We start from the raw sequence: 25570 nt of genomic DNA, 5'->3' as shown, positions 1-25570 counted from the left end.
TTCTTTTTTGCTTTTTGGGTCAAACCCGGAGATGCACAGGGGTTCCTCCTGGCTCTGCACTCAGGAATGACTCCTGGCGGTGCTCAGGGGACCATATGGGGTGCTGGGAATCGAACCCGGGTCGGCCGCGTGCAAGAAAAACGCCCTCCCCGCTCCCCTAAAATCTCTTCAGCGGTGGCCAGAGCGATGGTCCAGCGGGTACCATCTCGCCTTGCACGTTGCCACCTGGGTTTGATTCCTACCACCCTAGAGCCCCGCCAGGAGAGATGTCTTGAGGGCAAAGCCAGGAGTAACCCCAGAGCATCGCGGGGTGTGGCCCCCCAAAAAAACTTAATAATAATAATAATAATAATAAGTAAATAATAAGCCCCAGCGCTGCCCGCAACCCAGGCGGGCGGTCCCCCCTGCACCTGCGCGCCCCGCCCCTCGGCTCCGCGCCGCGGCCCGGGATTGGTTGCCCGTTACAGGTGCGCCGCGCCGGGCTCCGCCCTCTCCGCCGAGCTCAGGTGCACGGGCCGGAAGTGGCGCGCCCCTCCCAGGTAAGTGACTAAACTTTCCGGGTCACGTGAACGGGCGGAACGGCCGGAGTGGGACCGGGCGATCGGCGGCGGGGCGGCCCGGGAGGGTTCGAGCCAGGGGTCGGCCTCGGGGACCGGAGCAAAGTCGAGCGTCCCGGGCCAGGTAGGGAGGCGGGCCCGCGGGGTTCCGCCCTGCGTCCCCTCCTCCTCCTCCTCCACCTCCTCCTCTTCCTCCTCCTCCTCTTTCCTTTTTTCCCCCTTTTTTCCCTCCCCGGTCCTGGAACGCGCAGTCCGGCCGGGTTAATCTTTAATCTCTGACCTCGAGCGCTGGCGGCGGGGCGGGAATGCGGGGTGCCCTGGCTCGGATCGCCCCTGCCTTGGGCCTGCGCCCTGCTGCCAGGGACTTCTGCCCCCTCCCCCACGCCCGGGACTTTTCTTCCTTCTCGCCACCCCCAGGTGCCGGGGCGCAGGGACCCCCCACCCCGACCGTCCCGCGATGCGGTAGGAGCGGCGAGCGCGCGCCCAGCCCGGTGCCCGGTGCCAGCCGCCGCCTGTCGCCGGGTCCATGGCGAGCCCCGCCTGGGGGTTGCTCCTGGCGCTCGGCCTCCCGCTGCTGCCCGCCCGATGGGGCGGGGTCCGAGGCCAAGGTAAGTACCGGTGCGCGCGCGCGCGGGGCGTGGGGTGGGGTGGGCTGGGTGGGGGGCGGCGGCGGGCGGGGCTCCGAGGCGCGGGGAGCGATCGGGGTCGCGGGGACCTCGGCTCTCCAAGGGGGTCGGGCTCGGGGAGCGATCGGGGTCGCGGGGACCTCGGCTCTCCAAGGGGGTCGGGCTCGGGGAGCGATCGGGGTCGCGGGAACCTCGGCTCTCCAAGGGGGCCGGGCTCCGGGAGCGATCGGGGTCGCGGGGACCTCGGCTCTCCAAGGGGGTCGGGCTCGGGGAGCGATCGGGGTCGCGGGGACCTCGGCTCTCCAAGGGGGTCGGGCTCGGGGAGCGATCGGGGTCGCGGGGACTTCGGCTCTCCAAGGGGGCCGGGCTCGGGGAGCGATCGGGGGTCGCGGGGACCTCGGCTCTCCAAGGGGGTCGGGCTCGGGGAGCGATCGGGGTCGCGGGGACCTCGGCTCTCCAAGGGGACCCGGCTCGGGGAGCGATCGGGGTCGCGGGGACCTCGACTCTCCAAGGGGGTCGGGCTCGGGGAGCGATCGGGGTCGCGGGGACCTCGGCTCTCCAAGGGGACCCGGCTCGGGGAGCGATCGGGGTCGCGGGGACCTCGGCTCTCCAAGGGGACCCGGCTCGGGGAGCGATCGGGGTCGCGGGGACCTCGGCTCTCCAAGGGGACCCGGCTCGGGGAGCGATCGGGGTCGCGGGGACCTCGACTCTCCAAGGGGGTCGGGCTCGGGGAGCGATCGGGGTCGCGGGGACCTCGGCTCTCCAAGGGGGCCGGGCTCGGGGAGCGATCGGGGTCGCGGGGACCTCGGTTCTCCAAGGGGGGTCGGGCTTGGGAACGATCGGGGTGGGCTTTTACGCAGTGGGAGGCGGGAGTGGAATTGTGAGTTGAGTTTGGAAAGTGGAGGCTGGTCCGGGGCTTTGAGCTACCGGTGGGTCGGGCTGGTCCTAGGTGAGGGCGGACTTGGAGCCGGCCGCCCCGGGGTGGGGGGTGAGGGAAGGTGTGAGTCAGAGCGCTATCGGCCTCGAGGGACCCGCCCAGCTCCTTCTGGCCGGGAGTAGGTCTGGAGAGGTATGGGGGAGGGCGGGGGAGGGTCGGGCTCGCAGACGCTTCTATTTTTTTTTTTTTTTTTTGCTTTTTGGGTCACACCCGGCAATCCACAGGGGTTACTCCTGGCTCTGTGCTCAGGAATTACCCCTGGCAGTGCTCAGGGGACCATATGGGATGCTGGGAACCGAACCTGGGTTGGCCGCAGTGTAAGGCAAACGCCCTACCCGCTGTGCTATTGCTCCAGCCCCTCGCAAACACTTCTAATCGCCCCCAACGTGCGCTCGGACGCCTGGCTCTGTGCTCCCTGTGAGACCTGGAAGGGGAAAGGTCAGAAGAGGGAAAAGAATTTAAAAAAAAAATGTAAAGAAAAGGCAAACCACCCATGGATCTGGGGAGAGAAAGAGAGAGAGTACAGTGCCTGCTTTATACCCAGCCACCGGGGGTTCGATCCCTGGCACCGCATTGGGTCGGTCCCCTGAGCCCACCAAGAAAGATGTCTGAGCACAGAGATAAGAGTCTGTTCTGAGCACTTACTCAGAGCCCCAGTGCAAAAACTAACTAAAAGGGCCAGAGAGATACTACAGGGGTTAAGGCCACTTGGCTACACGTGGCTCACCTGGGTTTGATCCCTGGCACTCCACAGGGTTCCCTGAGCCCTGACAAGTGTGGCCCCCAAACCAAAAATAAATACACTTTAAAAAGTTTTAGGAGGGGCTGGAGCAATAGCACAGCGGGTAGGGCATTTGCCTTGCACGCGGCCGACCCGGGTTCGATTCTCAGCATCCCGTATGGTCCCCCGAGCACCGCCAGGAGTGATTCCTGAGTGCAAAGCCAGGAGTAACCCCTGTGCATCGCCGGGTGTGACCCAAACAAAGCAAAAAAAAAAAAAGTTTTAGGAGCTGGAGCAATAGCAGAGTGGGTAGGGCGTTTGCCTTGCATACGGCCAACCCAGGTTCAATTCCCAGCATCCCATAGGGTCCTCTGAGCACCACCAGGGGTAATTCCTGAGTGCAGAGCCAGGAGGAACCTCTGGGTGCGACCCAAAAAGTCAAAAAGAGTTAAAAACAAACAAACAGCTGGGCTAGCCCCAGCATGTCTCGAACCCACAATCTGTCCCGTTGGAAGACCCAGAAGACGGTTCTAAGGAGTGTGTTTTGGGGCTGAGGGGGGAGGGGATTGCGGCGATGGGAAGGAGAAATGGGGTTTATTGATCTTCTCTGTCCTCCCCAGCACTGGAGCCCGTCACGAGTGAGACCGGAAACAATACGACCATCCAGCCGGAACCCAACCCTGGTGGTGGAGGCTTGGTGAGTTGGGGTTCTCTTCACTTCTTCTGAGAGTAGATTGGGGGGCCCAGAGCATCAGAGGTCAGCATGGATGGGGTGGAGGCGGCTCTTTGAAGACACGATATGTGCGTGACCCAAGTCCTGACAGCCGATGGGGGACCAGGCCCCAGAGACCGAGAATCCGGGGTGTGGCGTAGGCTGAGGGGATGGTTGAGCCCAGATGGCAGCTAAGGGGGGATTTATCAGGTGTCCATGTGCGGGAGGGCAGGGGGATGTGGGGGCTGGGGAGCGGGTTCCAGACAGAGCAGGTGAGGGTGCTAGATCGGGGGGGGGGGCGACCCAAAACACAAAAACATTCATCCGAAAGGATTTATATGGGGCTGGAGTGATAGCACAGTGGGTAGGGCATTTGCCTTGCACGCAGCCAACATGGACGACACAGGTTCGATTCCCAGCATCCCATATGGTCCCCTGAGCACCGCCAGGAGTGATTTCTGAGTGCATGAGCCAGGAGTAACCCCCTGAGCATCGCCGGGTGTGACCCAAAAAGTAAAAACAAAACAAAACAAAAAACACAAAAGGACTTATATGCACAACTGTGTTCATCACTGCATTTAGTACAATAGTGAAGATATGGAATTAACCCAAATACCCTGTTATGAACGGGTGGGTTGAGAAGTTGTGGTCTCTACATGCAGCGGAATAGTATGCAGCTCTGAGGGAGAACCCTCCCCCTCAAAAAAAATTATGTAATTTGTAGCACCCTGTAAGGACCTAGAGGGAATCGTGCTGAGTGAAGTCAGTCAGAAGGAAAGGGGCAGGTACAGAATTTGCTTGCTCGGGGCTGGAGCCATAGCACAGCGGGGAGGGCGTTTGCCTTACACGCAGCCGACCCGGGTTCGATTCCCAGCATCCCATATGGTCCCCCGAGCACTGCCAAGAGTAATTCCTGAGTGAAGAGCCAGGAAGAACCCCTGTGCATTTCCGGGTGTGACCCAAAAAGAAAACAAACACACACACACAGAATGTGCTTGCTCATGGGTGAGACTTGAAGATACACAGTGAGAGGGTAACAAGGGAGAAACCATTATTAATTGTGGGTCCAGAGCAATGGTACAGCAGGAAGGGTGTTTGCCTTGCACACAGCCAACCTGGGTTCAATCCCCGGCATCCCATAGGGTCCCCCACGCACCACCAGGAGTAATTCCTGAGTGCAGAGCCAGGAGTCACCCCTGAGCATTGCTGGGTGTGACCCCAAAAGCAATAATAATAATAATATTGTGGTGTCAGAGCAATAGTTCAGTGGGGAGGGCGCTTGCCTTGCAGGCAAGTAACCCAGATTTGATCCCCAGCACCCTATAGGGTCCCCCGAGCCCCACCAGGAGTGATCCCTGAGCACAGAGTCAGGAGTCAGCCCTGAGCACCACTGGGGTGACGCTCTCCCCCTAAAAAAAAAAAAGAAAACAGTATCATAAACCATAGAATCTCAATCAATTAAAACAGCGTTTTCCAAATAGCGCAGCAGGGAGGGCGTTTGCCTTGCATGCGACTGACCCGGGTTCGATTCCCAGCATCCCTGTGGCCCCCTGAGCACCGCCAGGAGTAATTTCTGAGCGTGGAGACAGAGACCCGAGTCAGCCCCGAGCATCACTAGATGTGGCTCCGACCCCCCGACCCCCAACCAATAAATAAAAAACGGGAGTGGTGTGTGCGCGTGCATGCGTGCACGTGTGCGCCTGGGTACGGGGCACTGCATTCCCAGGTGGGTGGGCACTGTGTCCCCGCGGATGCGTCACCCTTGTCCTCTCTCCCTCAGTCCCAGGGGGCCACCACTGCCATCATCGTGGTCTTCTCCCTCCTGGCCGCCGCGCTGGTGGCCGTGGGGCTGACGCTGCTGGTGCGGAAACTTCGCGAGAAGCGGCAGACGGAGGGTACCTACCGGCCCAGCAGTGAAGAGCAGGTGGGTGCCCGAGCGCCCCCGCCCCCCAACCTCAAGCTGCCTCCCGAGGAGCGGCTCATCTGAACGCCCGGGGGGCCAGCCAGCATCGCTGCGACCGCTGCCCCGGACTGCCCGGCGCCTGGACATCTGCCTCGGATGGCCCTGGAGGACTTGGGAGGGCCTGGGGCCACCTCTCTCCTGGGCGCGCTCCGCCAAGCATGCCACCTCCGCTTGATTCCGCCTGCACGTCGGGGCGCCGCCGGGGCTGGGGACCCCCCTGCCCGCCCTCGCTTGCAGCCCCCCGTCCGGCTCGGAGGTGGCTCTCGGGGTCCGACAACACCCGCCTCTTCCTTTCCTTTCAGTTCTCGCACGCAGCCGCGGCCGGGGCTCCCCAGGACTCCAAGGAGAAGGTGCGGGGATGCCTGCCCATCTAGGGCCCCCCTCCCGCGTCCGCCTCCCTTCCCTGCTGTTGGGGACCTTATGGGGAGGCTGAGTCCTCTCTGCCCAATGCCTAAAGACTTAAGGGAAGAAGGTGCTTCGCAGACCCCCTCCAGGGGGTCGAGCTCTTAGCGACAAGCAGTTCCTCCGACACCCACCGATGATGGGAATGAATCCGTCGTTTTCTGGGAGCTGGTGGTGGGGCGGGCTGGAGCTATGCTAGCTGGAGAAGAGGCGGAGGGTCCCTCGGCTGGCTGTTGAGACCTGAGCTGTAAAGTTCCAGGCGATCCCGGGGGGCTCGGAGGGCTTCCTGGAAGTGGAGGGACTCTTTGCGGAGACCGAGAGCCAGCTGGAAGTGGGGCCCCTTCTCCAAAGAGTAAGAATCGTGCTTCCGTGTAACGCAAAAGATTACGCTTCCAGGACGGACGGGGGGCGGGGAAGGGTCTCTGAGCAGACAGTGGCCCCCCCACAGATAAACGCACCGGAAAACACTGAGGCGGGACAAGTCTTTTGTGTTTTTATTGAATATCCAAAGTCATGGAGGTAGGGGGTCTCCTGTGCACCCCAACTCTTCGTGTGTGTGAGTTGGGCCACATCCAGCAGTGCTCAGGTCTGACTCCTGGTTCTGTGCTCAGGGAATCACTCCTGGCAGGGCTCAGGCAACCCTAAGGTGCTGGGGATCAAACTTGGGAGGGGGTTGTCAGTTACAAGCAAGGCAAATGCTTTCTGCAGTGTCCTATCTATGATGTAGTCCACCTCTAATTTAATTTTTTTTGGGCGGGGGTCACGGTTGGTGGTGTTTAGAGCTTACTCCTGGCTCTGAGCTCAGGGATCACGCCTGGCAGGGTTCAGGGGACCCTTTGTGGTGCCAGGGACAGACCCTGGTTTGGCTGCGTGCAAAGCGAGAGGCTGACTCACTGTCCCATCACTCCAACCCCCAACCCTGATTCTTCCTGTTTGTTGTGGGGTTACCCCGGGCAGTGCTCAGGGTTTATTCTTGCCCCTGCACTCGGGGATCACTCCCGGGGGTGCTCAGGGACTCATGGGATGCCGGGGATCGAACCCGGTTGGCCGTGTGCAAAGCCAACACCTGCCGTACCATCGCTCCAACCCCCCCATCCTTTAACTTTCAAAACATTTTTTAAGTTCTGCTACTCTGGGATGACCCTGGGTCTGGGTCTCCTGCCTGTCGCTGGCAGTTGTACTCAGAAACTGGGGTGCTCTCTGCTCCTGCAGGGCTTCCGGGGGGCTGCGATCTACTTGCGGTACCCCAGAATACAGCTGGGTTCTCTCAGGAGAACCAGAATCCAAGGCTGGGGGGTCCACGCTGGGCTCTGTAGGGACCACACGCTGGGGGCTCCCTGGGGGGCTGGGGGGCTGTTCTGGTGCAGTGCTGGGCGGGGAAGGGGGCCTCTCCTGGGCTCTGGGCTCATCGGCTGTCTTCTGGGGAGGCGAGAGGTGGAGAATGAGGGGCTGTGGCTCTGGGAGGTGGGGTGCAGGGACCCCACAGCTGTGCGGCTCTGCTCCAGCTTGGGTGGGTGGGCATGAGGACATGATTTCCGGACTGGCTCTGACGGGCAGCTGGGCAGGGGCGTCCTGAGGCGGGGCCGGTGGCAGACACTCCAAGGGGGCAGACAGGCACAGGGGCTGCGATTTTGACGGGTCCTCGTCCTCATCCTCCAGTGACCACTGGGGACTTCCCGGGATGTCGGGCTGGACGGGGCAGTGGGAAATGAGCGTGTGACCGACGGTGGCGTGTGGCCGGGAAGGTGGGGTGCTGGGAGGGGCCTCTCACCAGGCTGGAGCTGCTGTCCAGAGCCCCCAGGTGACAACAGTCCAAGCTCTGGCTGGGCCGGAGGCTGCCAGTCCTGGCCGTGCTGGTGCTGAGACTGTCCAGAATCTCACTCAGTAAATCCAGCTCCTCTCCAGATCCCAGGAAGCTGCCGTCCAATGTGTCCTCTTCACCAGGGTCCTGGGCATCCTCGGGGTCCAGAGGGGGACTCCTGGGTGAGGATGGGGAACGTCAGTGATCAAAGACACTCTCCAGCCTGTGGCTCCCAAGTCTGCCCTCGGAATGAGGACCACTCTCTCCCCCATTAATTCTTTTTTTTTTCTTTTGGGTGGGTGGGGGTCACATCCGGCGATGCACAGGGGTTACTCCTGGCTCTGCGCTCAGGAATCACTCCTGGCAGTGCTCAGATGACCACATGGGATGCTGGGAATCGAACCCGGGTTGGCTGCGTGCAAGGCAAATGCCCTACCCACTGTGCTATCGCTCCAGCCCCTCCCCCTATTAAATCTTTTTTTTTTTTTTTTTTTTTGCTTTTTGGGTCCCACCCGGCGATGCACAGGGGTTCCTCCTGGCTCTGCACTCAGGAATGACTCCTGGCGGTGCTCGGGGGACTATATGGGATGCTGGGAATCGAACCCGGGTTGTCCGCGTGCAAGGCAGGCGCTCTACCCGCTGTGCTATCACTCCGGCCCACCCCTGTTAATTCTTACCTCCCACCCTCCCACATCCTTGCCCCTTCCCTGCCTCTCAGCCTTACCGTTCCCTGAGGGAACCCCCAGGAGGAACCTCTTGCAGCCGGAATCTTCTGCTGGGGCGCAGAGGCCGATTCTGCAAAAATCAGGTTCGGTTTGAGAGCACATCCGGCAGGGCCCAGGGCCCCTGGCTCTTTGCTCAGGATTCACTCGTGGTGGGGCTTGTGGGAGCCTGAGTCAGTGCAGCGGCCCCACAAGGATCAGATTTGAGGGGTGGGTGGGGGTTGGGGGGTGTCTCCAGAGTTACGAGAGGGGCTGGAGCAATAGGACAGTGAGGAGGGCGTTTGCCTTGCATGTGGTCAACCTGGGTTTGATCCCTGGCATCCCATAGCAGTCTTCTGAGCACTGCGAGGAGTAATTCTTGAGCACAGAGCCAGGAGTAACTCCTGAATATTGCCAGGGATGACCCAAAAAGGGGGGAAAAAAAAGTTATGAGAGTGAAGGGCTCTGGGCAAGAGGGAGGGAGCACTGGATAGGAGCACTGAGCACTGAATTTTGGGGTAGGCACCGGAACCGGGGGGTTAAGGGAGGGGAGAGAGACCGGGTGCCCTGGGGCTGGGGTCTTACCCGTCCAAAGTGCTGGGTGATGGGCAGACGTTGCTGCAGGCGGTCTGAGCGGCTGGCAGGGGTGGGGACCCTCAGGGAGCCCCCTCTCTGCATGCAGGAGACCCCATCCTAGGAACGTGGGGAGGGGGTGAGCAGGGGCCCCTCCTCCCGCCCCTCCCCTGGGTCCTGGGCCTCCGATCTTGCCTTGTACATCAGAAGGTTTTGCACGCCCTTCAAGCCGCTCTTGGCCTGCAGAGGAACAAAAAGAACGAAACGGGAGAGCGATTTCCTCCGACGACATTCATGGCTGGTTTGGGGCAGACGCACACAATTCCCCGTGCACCCCCAAAGCGGCCTATCTGAACTGCCATCCCTTCACTCGCCATAGGAAAATCTGGAAAAAACTACATAGACCCCCCCCCCCCCGCCCCATCTTGCCCCCTCCCCCCCAAATGGGAAGAGGCAGAAGCAAGATGGTAAAATTGTATCTGCAGAACAGGAAGGGTAATGGGGCAGGAGCGATAGCACAGCGGGGAGGGCGTTTGCCTTGCATGCGGCTGACCCGGGTTCAATCCCCGGCATCCCATATGGTCCCCTGAGCTCCGCCAGGGGTCATTCCTGAGTGCAGAGCCAGGAGTGACCCCTGAGCATCTCCGGGTGTGACCCAAAAAGGAAAAAAAGAAAACAAAACAAGAAGGGTAATGAGGGAAGGGCATTTGCCTGGCATGCAACGGACCCAGGTTTGAGCCCCAGTATCCCAGTATCCCAAAGGAGCCCTGCCAGGAGTGATTCCCGAGCATCCTCCCTCCCCCGCCTCGAAAAAAAAAAACCAGCAAGGGTTTGAACAACTGGAGTTATAGAACTTTGGGCTTGGGAGTAAAGCCCAATTTGGGGGCTCAGGAGCAAAATCAAAGAACAGATGCTGACATGGACCATCTGAGAAGGAACAGAGGGGTTCCCCCACCACCCCACTTTGTCAGAGTCCCGTAGGGAAGAAACTCTCCCATATAAAGATGACCAATAGAAAGTCACTGGGGGAGAAGGTCAGAGGGACAGCACGGTGGGTTGGATGTTTGTCTTGCACACAGCCAACCCAGATTGGATCCCCGGCATCCCATAGGGTCCCCCGAGTACTGCCAGGAGTAATTCCTGAGTGCAGAGCCAGGAGGAACCCCTGAGCATCACCGGGTGTGTGCCAGAAAAAATAAAAAAAGAGGGGATGGAGTGATAATACAGCGGGTAGGGCATTTGCCTTGCACGCGGCCAACCTGGGTTCGACTCCCAGCATCCCATATGGTCCCCTGAGCACCGCCAGGAGTAATTCTGGGTACAGAGCCAGGAGTAACCCCTGAGCATTGCCAGGTGTGACCCAAAACAAAAAAAAAAAGGAGAAAAAAGAAAAGAAAAAGACAATTCATCCCAGTGTTGGGGGCTGCTCCTGTTTGCCAGCTGGGGTCATCTGCACTATCCCCACCCCAGCCCCCCAGTGACCCCCTCACCGTCCGGTACATGTTCTTGACGGCCGGCTGGGTCCTGCTCTTGACCGAATGCAGGAGGGCACCCCCACCTTTCTGGGGAGAGAGTGACACAGAGAAAAGGAACAATGCCTCCCCCCCCCCAAATAAAAAGAAGCACAAAGACAAGTGCTCCAAGTTCATTACCTTTAGGCTGTCTGCCCAGAGCTGGTAAGAGCGCAGGATTCCTGGAGTGAGGGAGAAAAGATGGACTGAGGAAGGAGCTTGGGGGGGGAGGGGTGCGCGCGCGCGCGTTTCGGGGGGGGGGGGGTGCAGGGCTTACCCGAGGAAGCCCCGCTGCTGGTGATTTCCTGCTCGAAAAGGTCCGAGAAACCTTCTCCTGTATTAAGCTTCTCCAAGCGGCCTTCGATGAACTGGGAACGGTGGGGACAAGAATCAGAAAATCAGGGCTGGGGTGATAGCACAGCGGGTAGGGCTTTTGCCTTGCACGCGGCCGACCCGGGTTCGATTCCCAGCATCCCATATGGCCCCCTGAGCACCGCCAGGGGTAATTCCTGAGCGCAGAGCCAGGAGTGACCCCTGTGCATTGCCGGGTGTGACCCAAAAAGCAAAAAAAAAAAAAAAAAAAAAAAAAGAATCAGAAAATCAGGAGCCCAGACTCTTAGGATGGAACAGCGGGGAGGATGCTTCCTTTGCACACAGCCTACCTGGATTCGATCTCCAGCATCCCATAGGGTCCCCTGAGGACCCCCCAGAGTAATTCCTGACTGCAGAGCCAGGAGGAATCCTGAGCATCGCAGGGTTTGGCCAAAACATCCCCCTCACCCCCACCCCCCAAAGAAAGACACAAATTGGAAAGTCAGTATAGAGCTGGTACAGAGATGTAAGGGCTTGCCTGGCACCTTGCCAACCCCAGTTCAATCCTTGGCACCACATCTGGTTCCCTAGCACCTCCAGAGGTCACCCCAGAGCACAGTCAGGAGTAGCCCGGAGTACCCACGGCTGTGATCTGGTCTGCCTTCCGCCCTGCCACCAGCAGAATAAATGGAAAGTCAGGTGGATACAGGGTTCAGCCACTAATGCAGTGAAGGTGGTGGTCAGTGTCCATGGGTCTCCTGACCCAACAGGCCCTAAACTCTCTAGGATGGAAGAATTCTTTTTTTTTTTTTTTTGGCTTTTTTGGGTCACACCCCGTGATGCTCTTGGCTTTGCCCTCAGGAATTATTTCTGGTGGTGTCCCGGGATGGAAGAATTTGGTTCCACCACCACAATATCCTCAGGGATGTGTGTGTGTGTGTGTTGGTTTGGACACACCCTGTGGTGCTCAGGGGCTACTCCCAGCTTGTGGCTGGGACACTTACTCCCAGGATGGGGGCCTCTGGCATGCAAAGCACGTGGCCAGCTTGCTGCGTTATCTCTCACGGTGCTGAGTGCATGCCAGACAAGATGTTAATCTGCAGGAACTCAGATGGGAATTCTCACGAGTGATTGAATTCTTCCTCTCTTGCTCTGTCTTTGTGTGTGTGTGTGTGTGTGTGTGTGTGTGTGTGTGTGTGTATGCGGCCCATTTTTTGGTGGTTATTTTTGGGCCATACCTGGCAATGTTCAGGGCTGATTCCTGCCTCTGTACTCAGGGATCAATCCTGGCAGTGTTTGGGGGAATATATGATGCATATATGATGCAGGGGATTGAACCTGGGTCAGCCACATGCAACACAATCACCCTACCCACTGTACTGTCTTTTTTGTTGTTGTTGTTTTTTGCTGTTTGGGTCACACCCGGCGATGCTCAGGGGTCATTCCTGGCTTTGCACTCAAGAATCACTCCTGGCGGTGCTCGGGGGACCCTATGGGATGCTGGGAATCGAACCTGGGTCGGCCGCGTGCAAGGCAAACGCCTTCCCTGCTGTGCTATTGCTCCAGCCCCCTGTACTGTCTCTTTAGCCTCAGTGTGGCCCAGTTCATTCTAACCCCACATTTTGGCTGCAGCTCTGCCTATAGACTCAGGGAGCTCCACCCTCCAGACTTACCTTGTAGCACTGACCCCGCCCCATTGACCTAAGCCCCACCCACAGAGAACTAGCCCTTCGTCTCAGCCCCACCCATCGAGTGCTAGCTCCGCCCATCTGACCTAGCTCCACCCTCAGAAGCCTAGAAAATCCACCCGCTGGCCTCAGCATTGTCCCTAGGGACCCGGGAATCAACCCCAGTCCCTTTTTTCCACCCCAGCTCTGTGCTCTGGGATCCAGGAATCCACCACTCTGGCCCCCTTAGCTCTCGCCCCGCCCCTTTATTCACCCTTTAGCCCCCTCCATCGTATAGCTCCGCCCACATAGCTCTAGCCCCGCCCCTCTCATTCAACCTCTAGCCTATTCCATCCAACTATAGCTCCGCCCACATAGCTCTAGCCCCGCCCCTCTCATTCTCTCTAGCCTATTCCATCCAACTGTAGCTCCGCCCACATAGCTCTAGCCCCGCCCCTCTCATTCTCTCTAGCCTATTCCATCCAACTGTAGCTCCGCCCACATAGCTCTAGCCCCGCCCCTCTCATTCTCTCTAGCCTATTCCATCCAACTATAGCTCCGCCCACATAGCTCTAGCCCCGCCCCTCTCATTCTCTCTAGCCTATTCCATCCAACTGTAGCTCCGCCCACATAGCTCTAGCCCCGCCCCTCTCATTCTCTCTAGCCTATTCCATCCAACTATAGCTCCGCCCACATAGCTCTAGCCCCGCCCCTCTCATTCTCTCTAGCCTATTCCATCCAACTGTAGCTCCGCCCACATAGCTCTAGCCCCGCCCCTCTCATTCTCTCTAGCCTATTCCATCCAACTGTAGCTCCGCCCACATAGCTCTAGCCCCGCCCCTCTCATTCTCTCTAGCCTATTCCATCCAACTATAGCTCCGCCCACATAGCTCTAGCCCCGCCCCTCTCATTCTCTCTAGCCTATTCCATCCAACTATAGCTCCGCCCACATAGCTCTAGCCCCGCCCCTCTCATTCTCTCTAGCCTATTCCATCCAACTGTAGCTCCGCCCACATAGCTCTAGCCCCGCCCCTCTCATTCTCTCTAGCCTATTCCATCCAACTATAGCCCCGCCCACATAGCTCTAGCCCCGCCCCTCTCATTCTCTCTAGCCTATTCCATCCAACTATAGCTCCGCCCACATAGCTCTAGCCCCGCTCCTCTCATTCCCCCTCTAGCCTATTCCATTCAACTATAGCTCCGCCCACATAGCTCTAGCCCCGCCCCTCTCATGCTCTCTCTAGCCCATTCCATCCAACTATAGCTCCGCCCATATAGCTCTAGCCCCGCCCCTCTCATTCTCTCTCTAGCCCATTCCATCCAACTATAGCTCCGCCCACATAGCTCTACCCCCGCCCCTTAGCGCTGGCCTCAGCACACTAGCCCCACCTCTATTGCCATAGCCCCGCCCCTATGGCTCTAGCCCTGCCCCCTCTAGACATAGCTCCGCCCTCTTTGTGGCCCCGCCCATTGCTCCCGCTCTCCCAGAGTTCCAGCACACCTGTTTGAACAGCTGCAGGTGCACAGCCCGCTGATGGAAGGCCTGCAGGGGCGACCCGGGTTTCTGGGCCAAGAAGGCTTCTTCATTGAAGGTCACAGGCTGGCCCTGGAAGAAGGACCGGCATGCAGAGCTTCCTGCGGCTCTCCTGGACCCCAGCTGCGTCTCTCATTCCACCTTACAGCCATGTAGCAAAGGCTGTTTGTGCGCCTGTGGTGTGCCTGATACTATTCAGGGTCTCGCAGGCTTGGGGGATGACTGGGCCTTTACATGGAGGGCAGCGGGAGCCTTGGGCACGATGGTGGACAGAGGGGGGTGGACAGAACCTGACTTGGGGGTTCATAGGCTGGAATGCAGGAAGAGGCTGTATGGGAAGCAGATTCCTGACAAATTGTCAAGGAAGAGCAGAAAGAAACAACAAATGGTTACGGAATAGAAACCCTTCCCCCAAGATTTTGTGGTCTAGCTGCATTCCCAGAGGGTGTTGAAAATGAGCTGATCGAGGGGCCGGAGCGAGAGCACAGCGGGTAGGGCGTTTGCCTTGCACATGGCCAACCCAGGTTCGACCCCTCGCATCCCATATGGTTCCTTGAGTACCTCCAGGAGTAATTTCTGAGTACAGAGCCAGTAGTAACTCCTGAGCATTACCAGGTGTGACCCCCAAAAAGCAAAAAAAAAAAAGAAAAGAAAGTTAGTAGATTGAGGGCCAGAGAGATAGCACAGAGGGCAGGGTGCTTGCCCTGCACATAGTTTGCACCCTGTTTGATCCCCAGCATCCCATATGGTCCCTTATTTCTCCCAGCTCAGTTAGGATTCAGCCCTGAGCAGTGCTGGGTGTCCCCCACCAAAAAAAGAAAAGAAAAGAGTCAGAAGATCAGATTTCTGGCCATGCCAGTAATCCACAGTGGGATTTTGAGTTCATCACTCCTGTACTTCAGAAACCACATACAATGCCAGGAATTTGAGCCTGAGTTGGCAGCATGCAAGGCAAGAACCTTAAGCCCTGTACAACATCGGGGGCTGGAGCAATCGTACAGCAGGTAGGTAGGGCATTCGCCTTGCATAGCCGACCCCGGTTTGATCCCCAGCATCCTGTAGGACCCTCTGAGTGCTGCCAGTAGCAATTTTTTTTTCTGGTGACACCCAACTATGCTCAGCGTTGCACTCAGGAATTACTGCTGGCGGTGCTTGGGGGACCCTATGGGATGCCGGGGATCGAACCCCGGTCGGCCACGTGCTAGGCAAACGCCCTACCCACCGTGCTATCACTCCGGCCTCTACCAGCAGCAATTCTTGAGTGCAGAGTCAGCAGTAACCCCTGAGCATCGCCGGGTATGAACGCCCCCCCCCCCCAAAAAAAGAGCAAAAAAGAGAAAAACCCAAGACATACAAACAAACAAATACCAACCCTGTACAATCTCTACAACCTGGCATACCAATTTTCTCACAGAGGTACGGGGCATACTCTGAAGTTCTCAGGGCTTACTCCTGGCTCTGAGCTCAGGGAACTGGCGTTACTCAGGGGACGGATATTGGATGCTAAGAATTGAACCCAGCTAGGCCACGTGCAAGGCAAGTTCTCCTCTTTTTTTTTCTTTTTTTTTTGCTTTTTGGGTCACACCCGGCGATGCACAGGGGTTGCTCCTGGCTCTGCATTCAGGAGTTCCTCCTGGCTGTGCTTGGGTTGGGGTGGTGGGGTGGGGGGGTGGGTTCCCTTCTTGTTGTGCGGTCACTTTGGTCCCACCCATCATTTTTTTTCTGAATCCGAACCACCCTTCGGAAGCCCACACGAGGGCGCGCTTGGCATCCCCGTTGCTCACCGGACTGCAGACCAGGGCCTCGCGGTACCCTCCAAAAAGCAGCGCCTGGGCTTTGAGGAACAGCCGCGACACGCCTTCCCCGGGGGCCAGCGCGACCTTCCTTAGCCGCAGCCGCAGCAGGGACACCTGGGGAGGACAGACAGAGGCCGAGAGGCGTGCAGCTGGGCGTGAGCGTCTATAGCTCCCAACCGGGTCTGGACGGTCCGGCACTGACCACATCCGGAGGGAGCGTCTGCAGGTCGTCGAACGGCGTGTCCAAGGTATTGGCATCCACGTTCATGACCACCACGTCCTCGAGGGCTTTGTCCCGCACTCTCTGCGTGGAGGAGGGGCGTGCCCCGAGCCTAAGCATCTCTGGCTGGGGTGGGGTGGGGGGGAAGGCAGAGGGAAGGACCACCCTCCCCCTCCCGCCCCCTCTGTCCCTTCGCCTCACCTCGGCGAGACTGGCGTGCACTCCAATGAGGTAGGGCATGGGCGCGCTGCGGACGCGGACGCGAGAGAGGACAGATCATCGATCAGGCAGGTGTTGTCTGGGTTTCTCTTCCCCACCCCAGGCTCCTCCCTGCAGGCCCCCCCGAGCCTCACCAGCAATAGTCCAGCAGATGGGGCGGCAGCGTGGGGATTAGCACGTGCTCCCAGTGCATGGGGTAGAGCAGAGCACAGGAAGCGTGGACGCAGGATGTCAGCTGAGGACAGGTTGGGGGGGGAGTCTGGAGTCAGAGCTTGCTCTCTGCCTCCCACCCAGCCAACACTGTTATTTCCTACAAGTGTGATCCCTGGTAAGTGCTCTGAGATTGAACGGGAAGTGTGCAGGATGCAAGACAAGCGACTCATTCCTTGTTCTATCTCTCGGAACCGGGACCCCAAGCCCAGCACATGAAGGCCAAATAAATATTTGGCAAATGGCATTTTCAGATGGTGTAAACCGGGACTCAGCAGAACCTGGTTCTTCCTAGGCAAAGGAGCAATTCACAAGTCTGGGGATTGCCTTGCTCACTGACTCCGCCCCCAAAAGAGGCGGAGCTAGTAATGAGCCCGCCCCGAACACGCCCTTCGGGGGCAACGGCTGTACTGATTGGTCCCAGCACGGAGGAGGCAAGGCTAGGATTGGGCCCGCCTACCCCATTGGCTCCGCCCAAAGTGGGCGGAGCTATAAAGAAGCCTGACTTGGTACCGCCCCTGAGGCTGATGTTAGGCTCCACCCCTCCCGATCTTTTACTCGGGGCGGAGCTAGTAATTCATGCTACCCAATTGCTTCGTCCAGAGCCAGTTCTGGTCAATCGTGGTGGAGTCTGGTCTCTGTGTGTGTTTTTACTTTTCCCCTAAAAGGAGGAGTTATAGCGCAATCCATCCTGCAGTTCTTTTTTTTTTTTTTTTTAACTTCTTTTTGGGTCACACCCGGCGATGCTCAAGGGTTACTCCTTGCTCTGCACTCAGGAATTACTCCTGCTGGTGCTTGGGGGACCATAAAGGATGCTGGGCACTGAACCTGGGTCCACTGTGCACAAGGCAAATGCAAGGCAAACACTCTACTCGCTGTACAACTGCTTCGTCCCCCCTTTTAATTTATTATTTTTTATTTTTTTTGCTTTTTTGGGTCACACCCGGCGATGCACAGGGGTTACTTCTGGCCCATGCACTCAGGAATGACTCCTGGCGGTGCTCGGGGGACCCTATGGGATGCTGGGAATCGAACCTGGGTCGGCTGCATGCAAGGCAAACGCCCTACCAGCTGTGCTATCGCTCCAGCCACCCCCTTTAAAAAAAAACAAAACAAAGCTTTTTTGATTACATCACTGGAGATATACCCCTACAAAGCTGTTCATGATTGGGTTTCAGTCACACAGTATTCCAACACCCATCCCTCCACCAGTGTACAGCACCAGTGTTCCCAGGTTCCCTCCCATCACCCTCCACCCTTCACCCCTGCCTGCCTCCATGTCAGGTGCTTTTCTTCTCTCTCTCTCTCTTTCTCTCTCTCTCTCTCTCTCTCCCTCTCTCTCTCTCTCTCTCTCTCTCCCCGCTTTTGGACAATGTGACTTGCAATACTGATACTGAAAGGTTATCAGCCTATCCCTTTACCTACCTTTAACCCCCAGATCTTGTCCAGTGTGGTCATTCCCAGCAATTATTATCATACCGGTTTCTTCTCTATCTTATCTACCCTCAGCCCCACACACACTTGTGGTTAGATCCAACCATTGACCAGTCCTCCATACCTCTATTTTCCCTGGCAATGGATATTTCTCTTCTACTATAAATTTTATTTTCTTTTTTCTTTTTGAGTCATACCTGGCAATGCACAGGGGTTACTCCTGGTTCTTGCACTCAGGAATCACTCCTGGCAGTGCTCAGGGGACCATATGGGATGCTGGGAATCGAACCCAGGTCAGACTCATGCAAGGCAACCTGGCGATGCTCAGGGATTACTCCTGGTTCTTGCACTCAGGAATCACTCCTGGCGGTGCTCGGGGGACCATATGGGATGCTGGGAATCGAACCCGGGTCAGCCGCATGCAAGGCAAACGCACTACCCGCTGTGCTATCACTCCAGCTCCTATAAATATCTTTTATTTTTTTAATTTTTAAAATTTTTTTTGCTTTTTTGGGTCACACCTGGCGATGCACAAGGGTTACTCCTGGCTCTACCCTCAGGAATTACCCCTGGCGGTGCTCAGGGGACCATATGGGATGCTGGGATTTGAACCTGGGTTGGCCGCGTGCAAGGCAAACGCCCTACCCGCTGTGCTATCGCTCCAGCCCCTACTATATATATATATATATATATATATATATATTTTATATCCCACCAATGCATGCAGTCATTCTGTGTCTGTTCCTCTCCCATCCTGCAGTTCTAAGGCAGAGCCAGGCTCCAACTCCACCAAACTTTTTCCAGGGCAGAGTAAGAATTTTGCCTTTGGTGCTCATTGCTCTCAGGGCGTGGGTGCGGGGTGGGGTGGGGTGTGGGTGAGGGAGGAGGATTAGTCTAGGAATCAGACAGGTCGCCCCGTCCCCAGGGCAGAGCCGTCCCTTCTCACCGTGCTCAGCTTGCTGGAGGTCACGAGGATCCTTCTCTCGGCTAGGAGCGCAGCGAACAGTCCCACGATGTTTTCATCCGTCACTGCCACCACCAGCTCCGTGAGGTTCCTCTGAGGATGAGGGCGCAATGTTTGTTGGCTGGTTTGGGCGCTGAGTCACACCTGGCAGCGCCAGGGGGCTGCACCCAGACACTCAGGGGTGCAGAGATTCCCCCCCTGCTCTCCTGCATGAAAAAAACTCTCATCTCGGGGCTGGAGCGATAGCACAGCGGGGAGGGCGTTTGCCTTGCACGCGGCCGACCCGGGTTCGATTCCCAGCATCCCATAGGGTCCCCCGAGCACCGCCAGGAGTAACTCCTGAATGCATGAGCCAGGAGTAACCCCTGTGCATGGCCAGGTGTGACCCAAAAAGCAAAAGAAAAAAAAGCAAAGCCAGGCGAGTGGCAAAGCCAGGAGGAACCCCTGTGCACCGCCCGACCACGCCCTTAAGCAAGGCTAGGGTTGGCCCCGCCCATCTCCTATTGGCTCCGCCCAAAGGAGGCGGAGCTATAAAGAAGCCCGTCTTGGTACCGCCCCCTGGGATAGATAGGCTCCACCCCTCACGACCTTTTACGAGGGGCGGGGCTAGTAATTCATGCTACCCAATTGCTTCGTCCAGGGGGCGGGGCCAGCCTAGTTCTGGCCAATCATGGTGGAGTCTGGGTGGAGTCTGGTCTCTGCTTTTTTTTTTTTTTTTTCCTTTTGGGTCACACCTGGCGATGCACAGGGGTTACTCCCGGCTCTTTTTTTTTTTTTGGTGCTTAGGCGAATGGGACCCAAAAAAAAAAAACTCTCATGTCTCTGGTCCTCCAGAGTGTAATGCTGATTGCAAAGGAATCCCAGGATTTGGCATCCTTCTCTGGGTTCTGGTCCCTTCCATCCCTTTTCCCCTTCTTTCCCTCTCACGCCCCTACTCACATTCTCGGGAATGGATGGCAGACCGGCTGAGTCTGGGGCCACGAAGCAGGAAAGCTGTTGAAAGTGGGGTGTGCGGAGATAGGTCAGTCGGAGGTTGGTCTCACCTGGGGGCCCTAGCTTCCTTGGTACCCCCAGACTCGGTACCCACCGGTCTGCTGTTCCCGGGAGCAGGGGGCAGGATGCAGTGAGTGCTGGAAACTGCTCCTCCACAGACCTGGGGGAGAGAGACAGGTGGGGGGTGACCCTCAGGGTCTGGGGTGCAAACCTCCCCATCGGCCTGAACGGCCAGCAGGAAGGAGGCTGCTCACCAGCTTCTTTGTTTTTGGGGTCACATCTGGCCATGCACAGGGGTTACTCCTGGCTCATGCACTCAGGAGTTACTCCTGGCGGTGCTCGGGGGACCCTATGGGATGCTGGGAATCGAACCCAGGTCGGCCGCGTGCAAGGCCAACGCCCTCCCCGCTGTGCTATTGCTCCAGCCCCTATCTTTAATTTGAAGGCCACACTGGCGATGCTCAGGGGTTCCTCCTGGCTCATGCACTCAGGAATTACTCCTGGCGGTGCTCAGGGGGCAATATGGGATGCTGGGAATCGAACCCAGGTCGGCCGCGTGCAAGGCAAACGCCCTGCCCGCTGTGCTATCGCTCCAGCCCCCGCTCACCAGATTCAGCCCCGCAGAGGTTTGGGGTCCTGGCAGCGGTTCCTGCAGGATCTCAAGTAGCAATTCCTCGGCCTCAGGAACCTGTGTGAGGTTGGGGTCATGGCGGGGTAAGAAAAGTGGGCTGGGGGGAGGGGGGCTTGATCTCAGGCTTGGAGGTCCTGGGTGGATCAGGTCAGGCCTGGGGTGGCCGGCCTGGGGGGTGGGGTTGGTGGGTGCACTGGGAGCCCTCCCCACCCTCCAAGGAAAAAGGGTGTGATCTCACTTGATCCTGCGCCAGGAGGTCCCCCACTGTGTTTAGCAGCTTGTAGAACACCTCGAACCAAGGCCGGTGGCTGGGGTGAAAAGACACACATCTGCATCCCAGGGTCCCAAGGTGGGGGGAGGGTCCCTCCCTGCACCCCAGCCTGCCCACCTGAGGATACAGAGGCAGCTCTGAGCTCCCGGCCGAAGGCGGCAGAAACCGAATCGACGGGTGCCGGTGAGGTCCGTGAGGGCGAAGGTGAAATGTTGGACAGCTGGGCTGGGCGGTTCCCTGTCAGTGGAAAAGGCTCAGAGTCCCCAGACCCCCAACGATCTCCTGGAATGGGGTCCACCAGCCCGGGCCCTGGGAGCAGAGGCCACTAGGGGTGAGAGACTGAAGGCCCAGGCTCTGGATTTCTGGGTCTCCGGGTACCTGGATGTATGAATGTTGGGGTCCCTGGTTATGGGGGCATCAGGGAACCTGGGTATGTGGGCATTGGGTCCCTGGATTTTTGGGTCTCTGGGTATGTATCTGGGTTTTGGGGTGCCTGGTTATTGGGGTTTGGGGTTCCCAGAGTATCTGGGTCTCGGGGTCCTTGGGTATCAGGGCATCTGGCTGTTTGAATCTCAAGGGTTCCTTAGAGGTGCGAGTTCCTGGCCCTGGGGGATCTCCATGCCCCCCCATACCTTTCCACATCAAAGGGGAAGCAGAACTTCGGCACCATCTGCATGGCCTCCTGCGTGCGGAGAGAGATGATTCCTGGATCTTGGGAGGCTCCCCTCAGCGAGCGCCCCCCGCCCCATAACCCCCACCCCCAGCAAGGGGAAGCATGCGCCCAGCCTGCATACCTGGTCCCGGAAGTTCCGGGGAAACTGGTGAAGGATGAGGGGGTCTGCGGGGAGAAACGAGAAGGCCCCACTGATCGGGGTCCCAGTTCCCCCTCCAGCTGCCCCAAACCCACAGCCCCCCGGCTCACCATCCTGCAGGGACGGGGGACGCGCCACTTCGAAGAACCAGTCGAACACGGCGGGGGGCTCCTCCCTGTGGACACAGGAGGACTCTGGTGCAGAGGCGCTTCCGTCGGGGTGGGGGGGGTGGGTTAGCTGAGGGTGGTGCGGGGGACACTTGGGCCCCTGAGCCCTGGTGGCAGTGGGTGTGTGAAGCAGTGGGGGCGACGGTGTTGGTTCTGGGTGTGCAGAGCTGAGTGTGATCGTGTCATTGTGTGAGCATATGGGCGTGAGATGACATATGTGGGAGCGGAGGTGTGTGAGCATGGAGGTGTGTGTATGCAGGTATGTGTATGTAGGTTGTGTATGCAGGTGTGTGTATCCAGGTGTGTGCATGCAGGTTGTGTACGCCGACGTGTATGCAGGTTGTGTACGCAGGTGTGTGTATGCAGGTGTGTGCATGCAGGTGTGCACGCAGTTGTGTGTGTTTGCAGGTGTGTGTGCTCAGGTGTGTGTATGCAGGTGTGTGTGGGCAGGCGTGTATGCAAGTGTGTGTTTGCGGATGTGTGTATACAAGCGTGTGTACGCAGGTGTGTGTCTGCAGGTGTGTGTGTCTGCAGGTGTGTGTATGCAAGTGTGTGTTTGCAAGTGTGTGAATGCAGGTGTGTGTCTGCAGGTGTGTGTGTCTGCAGGTGTGTGTATGCAAGTGTGTGTTTGCAGGTGTGTGAATGCAGGTGTGTGTCTGCAGGTGTGTGTATACAAGCGTGTGTTTGCAGGTGTGTGTACGCAGGTGTGTGTCTGCAGGTGTGTGTGTCTGCAGGTGTGTGTATGCAAGTGTGTGTTTGCAGGTGTGTGAATGCAGGTGCAAGCACTCACGTTGTGTGTTCTGTTTTCCATTCCACATCGACCTGCAAGGCTGCAACTGTCCAGTACCTGTGCTAGGCGGCCTGGGCCTGTGTGTGCATCCCAAAAGTGTGAGCGGGCACGGTCAACGTCCATGTTTGCTTGTGTGTCTGTATCTCTGTGTGAGATTTTGGGGGACAACAGGAGCTGACCCCTAGTGTCTGAGGAGGGAGGTCAGCGTGCCCGGTGCCCCTGTGAACCTTCCCTGGCCACCTCCACCAATATCCCCCACCCGCAGAGCTCTGGGAATGGGCTCAGAGCGAGAGCGAGAGAAAGAGAGAGAGAGAGAGAGAGAGAGAGAGAGAGAGAGAGAGAGAGAGATTTTTTTTTTTTGCATTTTGGGTCACACCCAGGAATGCTCAGGGGTTCCTCCTGTCTCTGCACTCAGAAATTACTCCTGGCGGTGCTGGGGGACCATATGGGATGCCGGGGATCGAACCTGGGTTGGCCGCATGCAAGACAAACGCCAACCGGTCGTACTATCGCTGGCGAGGGTGCCAGAGGAAGAAAATGAGCGTTAACTGCAGATGGAAAAGATGCAGGGAATTCTGTTACCTTAGCAAAGACACAGAGTCCTCACGAGGGGACCCCCAGTTCTCAGGCTCCTGCTGACCCATATCCCACACAACCACATGTGCACACACACACACACACACACACACACACACACGATTCCCTCCGCCCCGCCCCTCCCCCAGCTGCGCACCCCCTACCCCGGGGCTCCCGGAAGTGTGACCCCATCCTCAAGCCAAGATCTCACACTCTGAGTAGCAAAACAGTCGCTCAGAGCCTGGGAAGGAGAGAGTAGGGCCCGGAGCGGCCAAGAATCCTGCTGAGATTTACCAGACACCTGCCCCTAGGGACCCGCTGTCCGGCCCGGCCTAGCTCAGCAGTGCTTGCTGGTGCTGGTGCTTGGTTGGGACCAGCGCTGGTCTGGGCAGCTCCGAAGAGGGCTAGGGAAGGGGCAGCTTCTTACTCAGCTCTGGATCCCATGGTCACTGCAGGCTGGCCGGAGGAGCCCTCTCTCTCCCCAGGGGTCCCAGGGGCTGTGCTCGGAGGCCCGGGGCTGCGCCCTGAGCCGACTCTGCTTCCTGTGTGGCTGAGAGAGGAAGTTTAGCGGGTGACGTCCCCAGAGGCAGGCCCCCGCCCCCACCCAGGGCACAGAACCCGGGCGTCCTGCCTTGCCCCCAGGAGGGTGGGCTCTGCAGACGGTGCGGCCTCCAAGCCACGACCCCCCTTCTCATCCTGCCAGGCTGGGCGACCTCTGGTGTCTGCCATGACCCCTTCATCCCTGTTCCCCCAGCCCCTGCCCGTCCCCCTGTGTCACAGTCAAGAGTTCAGGCCTGGTCTCTGCTTCTTCCTCTTCTTCAATGTTCTTTTGGCCCCGTCCCTGCTGAGCGTGGATCCCCCACAGAACCACGAGGGGTTGCCCGGGAGGGGGCTCTTGGGGGGCGCCTGGACCCAGGACAGACAGCAGCCCTCAGAGGACAGCGGCATGGACACACACAACCGCAGAGAGTGCCCATCACACGGAGAGGCCCGAGCCCGTCCCTGGGAGTGGTCGTGACATCGAGAGTTAACACCAGGTGGGCACGGCCCAGAGAGAGAGACAGCACAGCGGGAAATGCCAGCGCCCCGGGTTCGATCCCCGGCCTCCCACAGGGTTCCCTGAGCCCCTGGCCAGGAGTGGCCAGAAAACAAACCAAAGACATAAACAGGCCCAAAGGACAGTGTTTAAACAGTGATTTGGGGCCCCAGGGATGGGATAGTGGGGAGGCCGCTTGGTTGTGGCCAACATAGGTTTGACCCGGGGGACCTCACAGGGTCCCCCAAGCACCACCAGGGGTGCTCCCTGAACTGGGAGCTAGGGGTGAGCTGTGAGCACAGCTGGGTGTAGCCCCCCCAAACTGAACCACACCTGAGAGATAAAACAGCGGGTACGGGGCTGGGTAGGGCGTTTGCCTTGAGCACAATTGGCCTGGGTTCAATCCCCAGCATCCCATATGGTCCTCCAAAGTACCGCCAGGAGTAATTCCTGAGTGTGGAGGTGTGGGGCCAGGAGGAAGCCCTGAGCATCACCAGGTGTGACCCAAAAAGCAAAAAAAAAAAAAAAAAAAAAAAAAAAAAAGAGAGAGAGAGAGAACACTGGGAGAGAATAAACTTTTTTTGTTTGTTTTTTAAAACGGCTGGAGTGATAGCACAGCGGGTAGGGCGTTCGCCTTGCACGCAGCCGACCCGGGTTCGATTCCCAGCATCCCATAGGGTCCCCTGAGCACCGCCAGGACTAATTCCTGAGTGCAGAGCCAGGAGAAAGCATCGCCAGGTCACAAAGCCAAAAAAAAAAAAAAAAAGCAGGTAGGTCACTTGCCAGGCATGTGGCCAAACCGGGCTTGATTCCCGGCTCTCCGTAGGGTTCCCCGAGTTCCTCCAGGCCTGATTCCTGAGTACAGATCCAGGAGTCAGCCCTGAACGTTACCCCCGGTATAGCCTAAACTGAGAAAAAAAAAAAGAAAGAAAAAAAAAACTCCAAAGGTTATGAACCGATTTTTGGACTGAATTTATTCTTTTTTAAAGGTGCAATGCTGGGGGCTGGAGTGATAGCACAGTGGGGAGGGCTTTTGCCTTGCACACGGCCCGACCTGGGTTCGATTCCCAGCATCCCATATGGTCCCCCGAGCACCGCCAGGAGTCATTCCTGAGTGCAGAGCCAGGAGCAACCCCTGGGCATTGCCGGGTGTGACCCAAAAAGGAAAATAAATAAATAAATAAAATTAAAAAATAAAAATAAAAACTAAAATAAGGGGGGCTGGAGTGATAGCACAGCGGGGAGGGCATTTGCCTTGCACACGGCCCGACCTGGGTTCGATTCCCAGCATCCCATATGGTCCCCCGAGCACCGCCAGGAATAATTCCTGAGTGCATGAGCCAGGAGTAAGCCCTGAGCGTCGCTGGGTGTGACCCCAAAAGCAAAAAAAAAAATAAAATAAAATAAAAATAAAAAAGGTGCAATGCTTACATG

The 25570-nt window shown here is 58.0% G+C and overlaps 2 protein-coding genes across 2 annotated transcripts; one reads left to right on the top strand and one right to left on the bottom strand.

The window, feature by feature from the left end:
• Positions 1–572: 572 nt before the first annotated feature.
• CRB3 (crumbs cell polarity complex component 3) lies at positions 573–6454 on the top strand. The gene is made up of 5 exons (XM_056109552.1): positions 573–681; positions 975–1165; positions 3462–3538; positions 5334–5477; positions 5819–6454. The coding sequence occupies exons 2-5, from the start codon at positions 1084–1086 to the stop codon at positions 5888–5890; spliced, it is 375 nt and encodes a 124-aa protein (XP_055965527.1). The 5' UTR covers positions 573–681; positions 975–1083; the 3' UTR covers positions 5891–6454.
• Positions 6455–6762: 308 nt separating this feature from the next.
• DENND1C (DENN domain containing 1C) lies at positions 6763–23639 on the bottom strand. Its single transcript, XM_056109547.1, has 23 exons — positions 23528–23639; positions 21678–21742; positions 21550–21593; positions 21388–21437; positions 20873–20992; positions 20723–20792; positions 20461–20541; positions 19948–20013; positions 19800–19853; positions 18843–18953; positions 16387–16487; positions 16235–16280; positions 16016–16117; positions 15802–15927; positions 13985–14089; positions 10782–10872; positions 10646–10686; positions 10484–10555; positions 9189–9233; positions 9006–9113; positions 8444–8514; positions 7690–7897; positions 6763–7607 (listed from the first exon to the last, which is right to left on the bottom strand). The coding sequence occupies exons 1-23, from the start codon at positions 23542–23544 to the stop codon at positions 7017–7019; spliced, it is 2385 nt and encodes a 794-aa protein (XP_055965522.1). The 5' UTR covers positions 23545–23639; the 3' UTR covers positions 6763–7016.
• Positions 23640–25570: the final 1931 nt, after the last annotated feature.

Source organism: Sorex fumeus, unplaced genomic scaffold (genome assembly GCF_029834395.1).
Source record: "Sorex fumeus unplaced genomic scaffold, SorFum_2.1 ptg000309l, whole genome shotgun sequence".
Lineage (NCBI taxonomy): Eukaryota > Metazoa > Chordata > Mammalia > Eulipotyphla > Soricidae > Sorex > Sorex fumeus.
The sequence above is the reverse complement of the archived record's forward strand: the minus strand, read 5'-3'. Positions and strand labels throughout refer to the sequence as shown.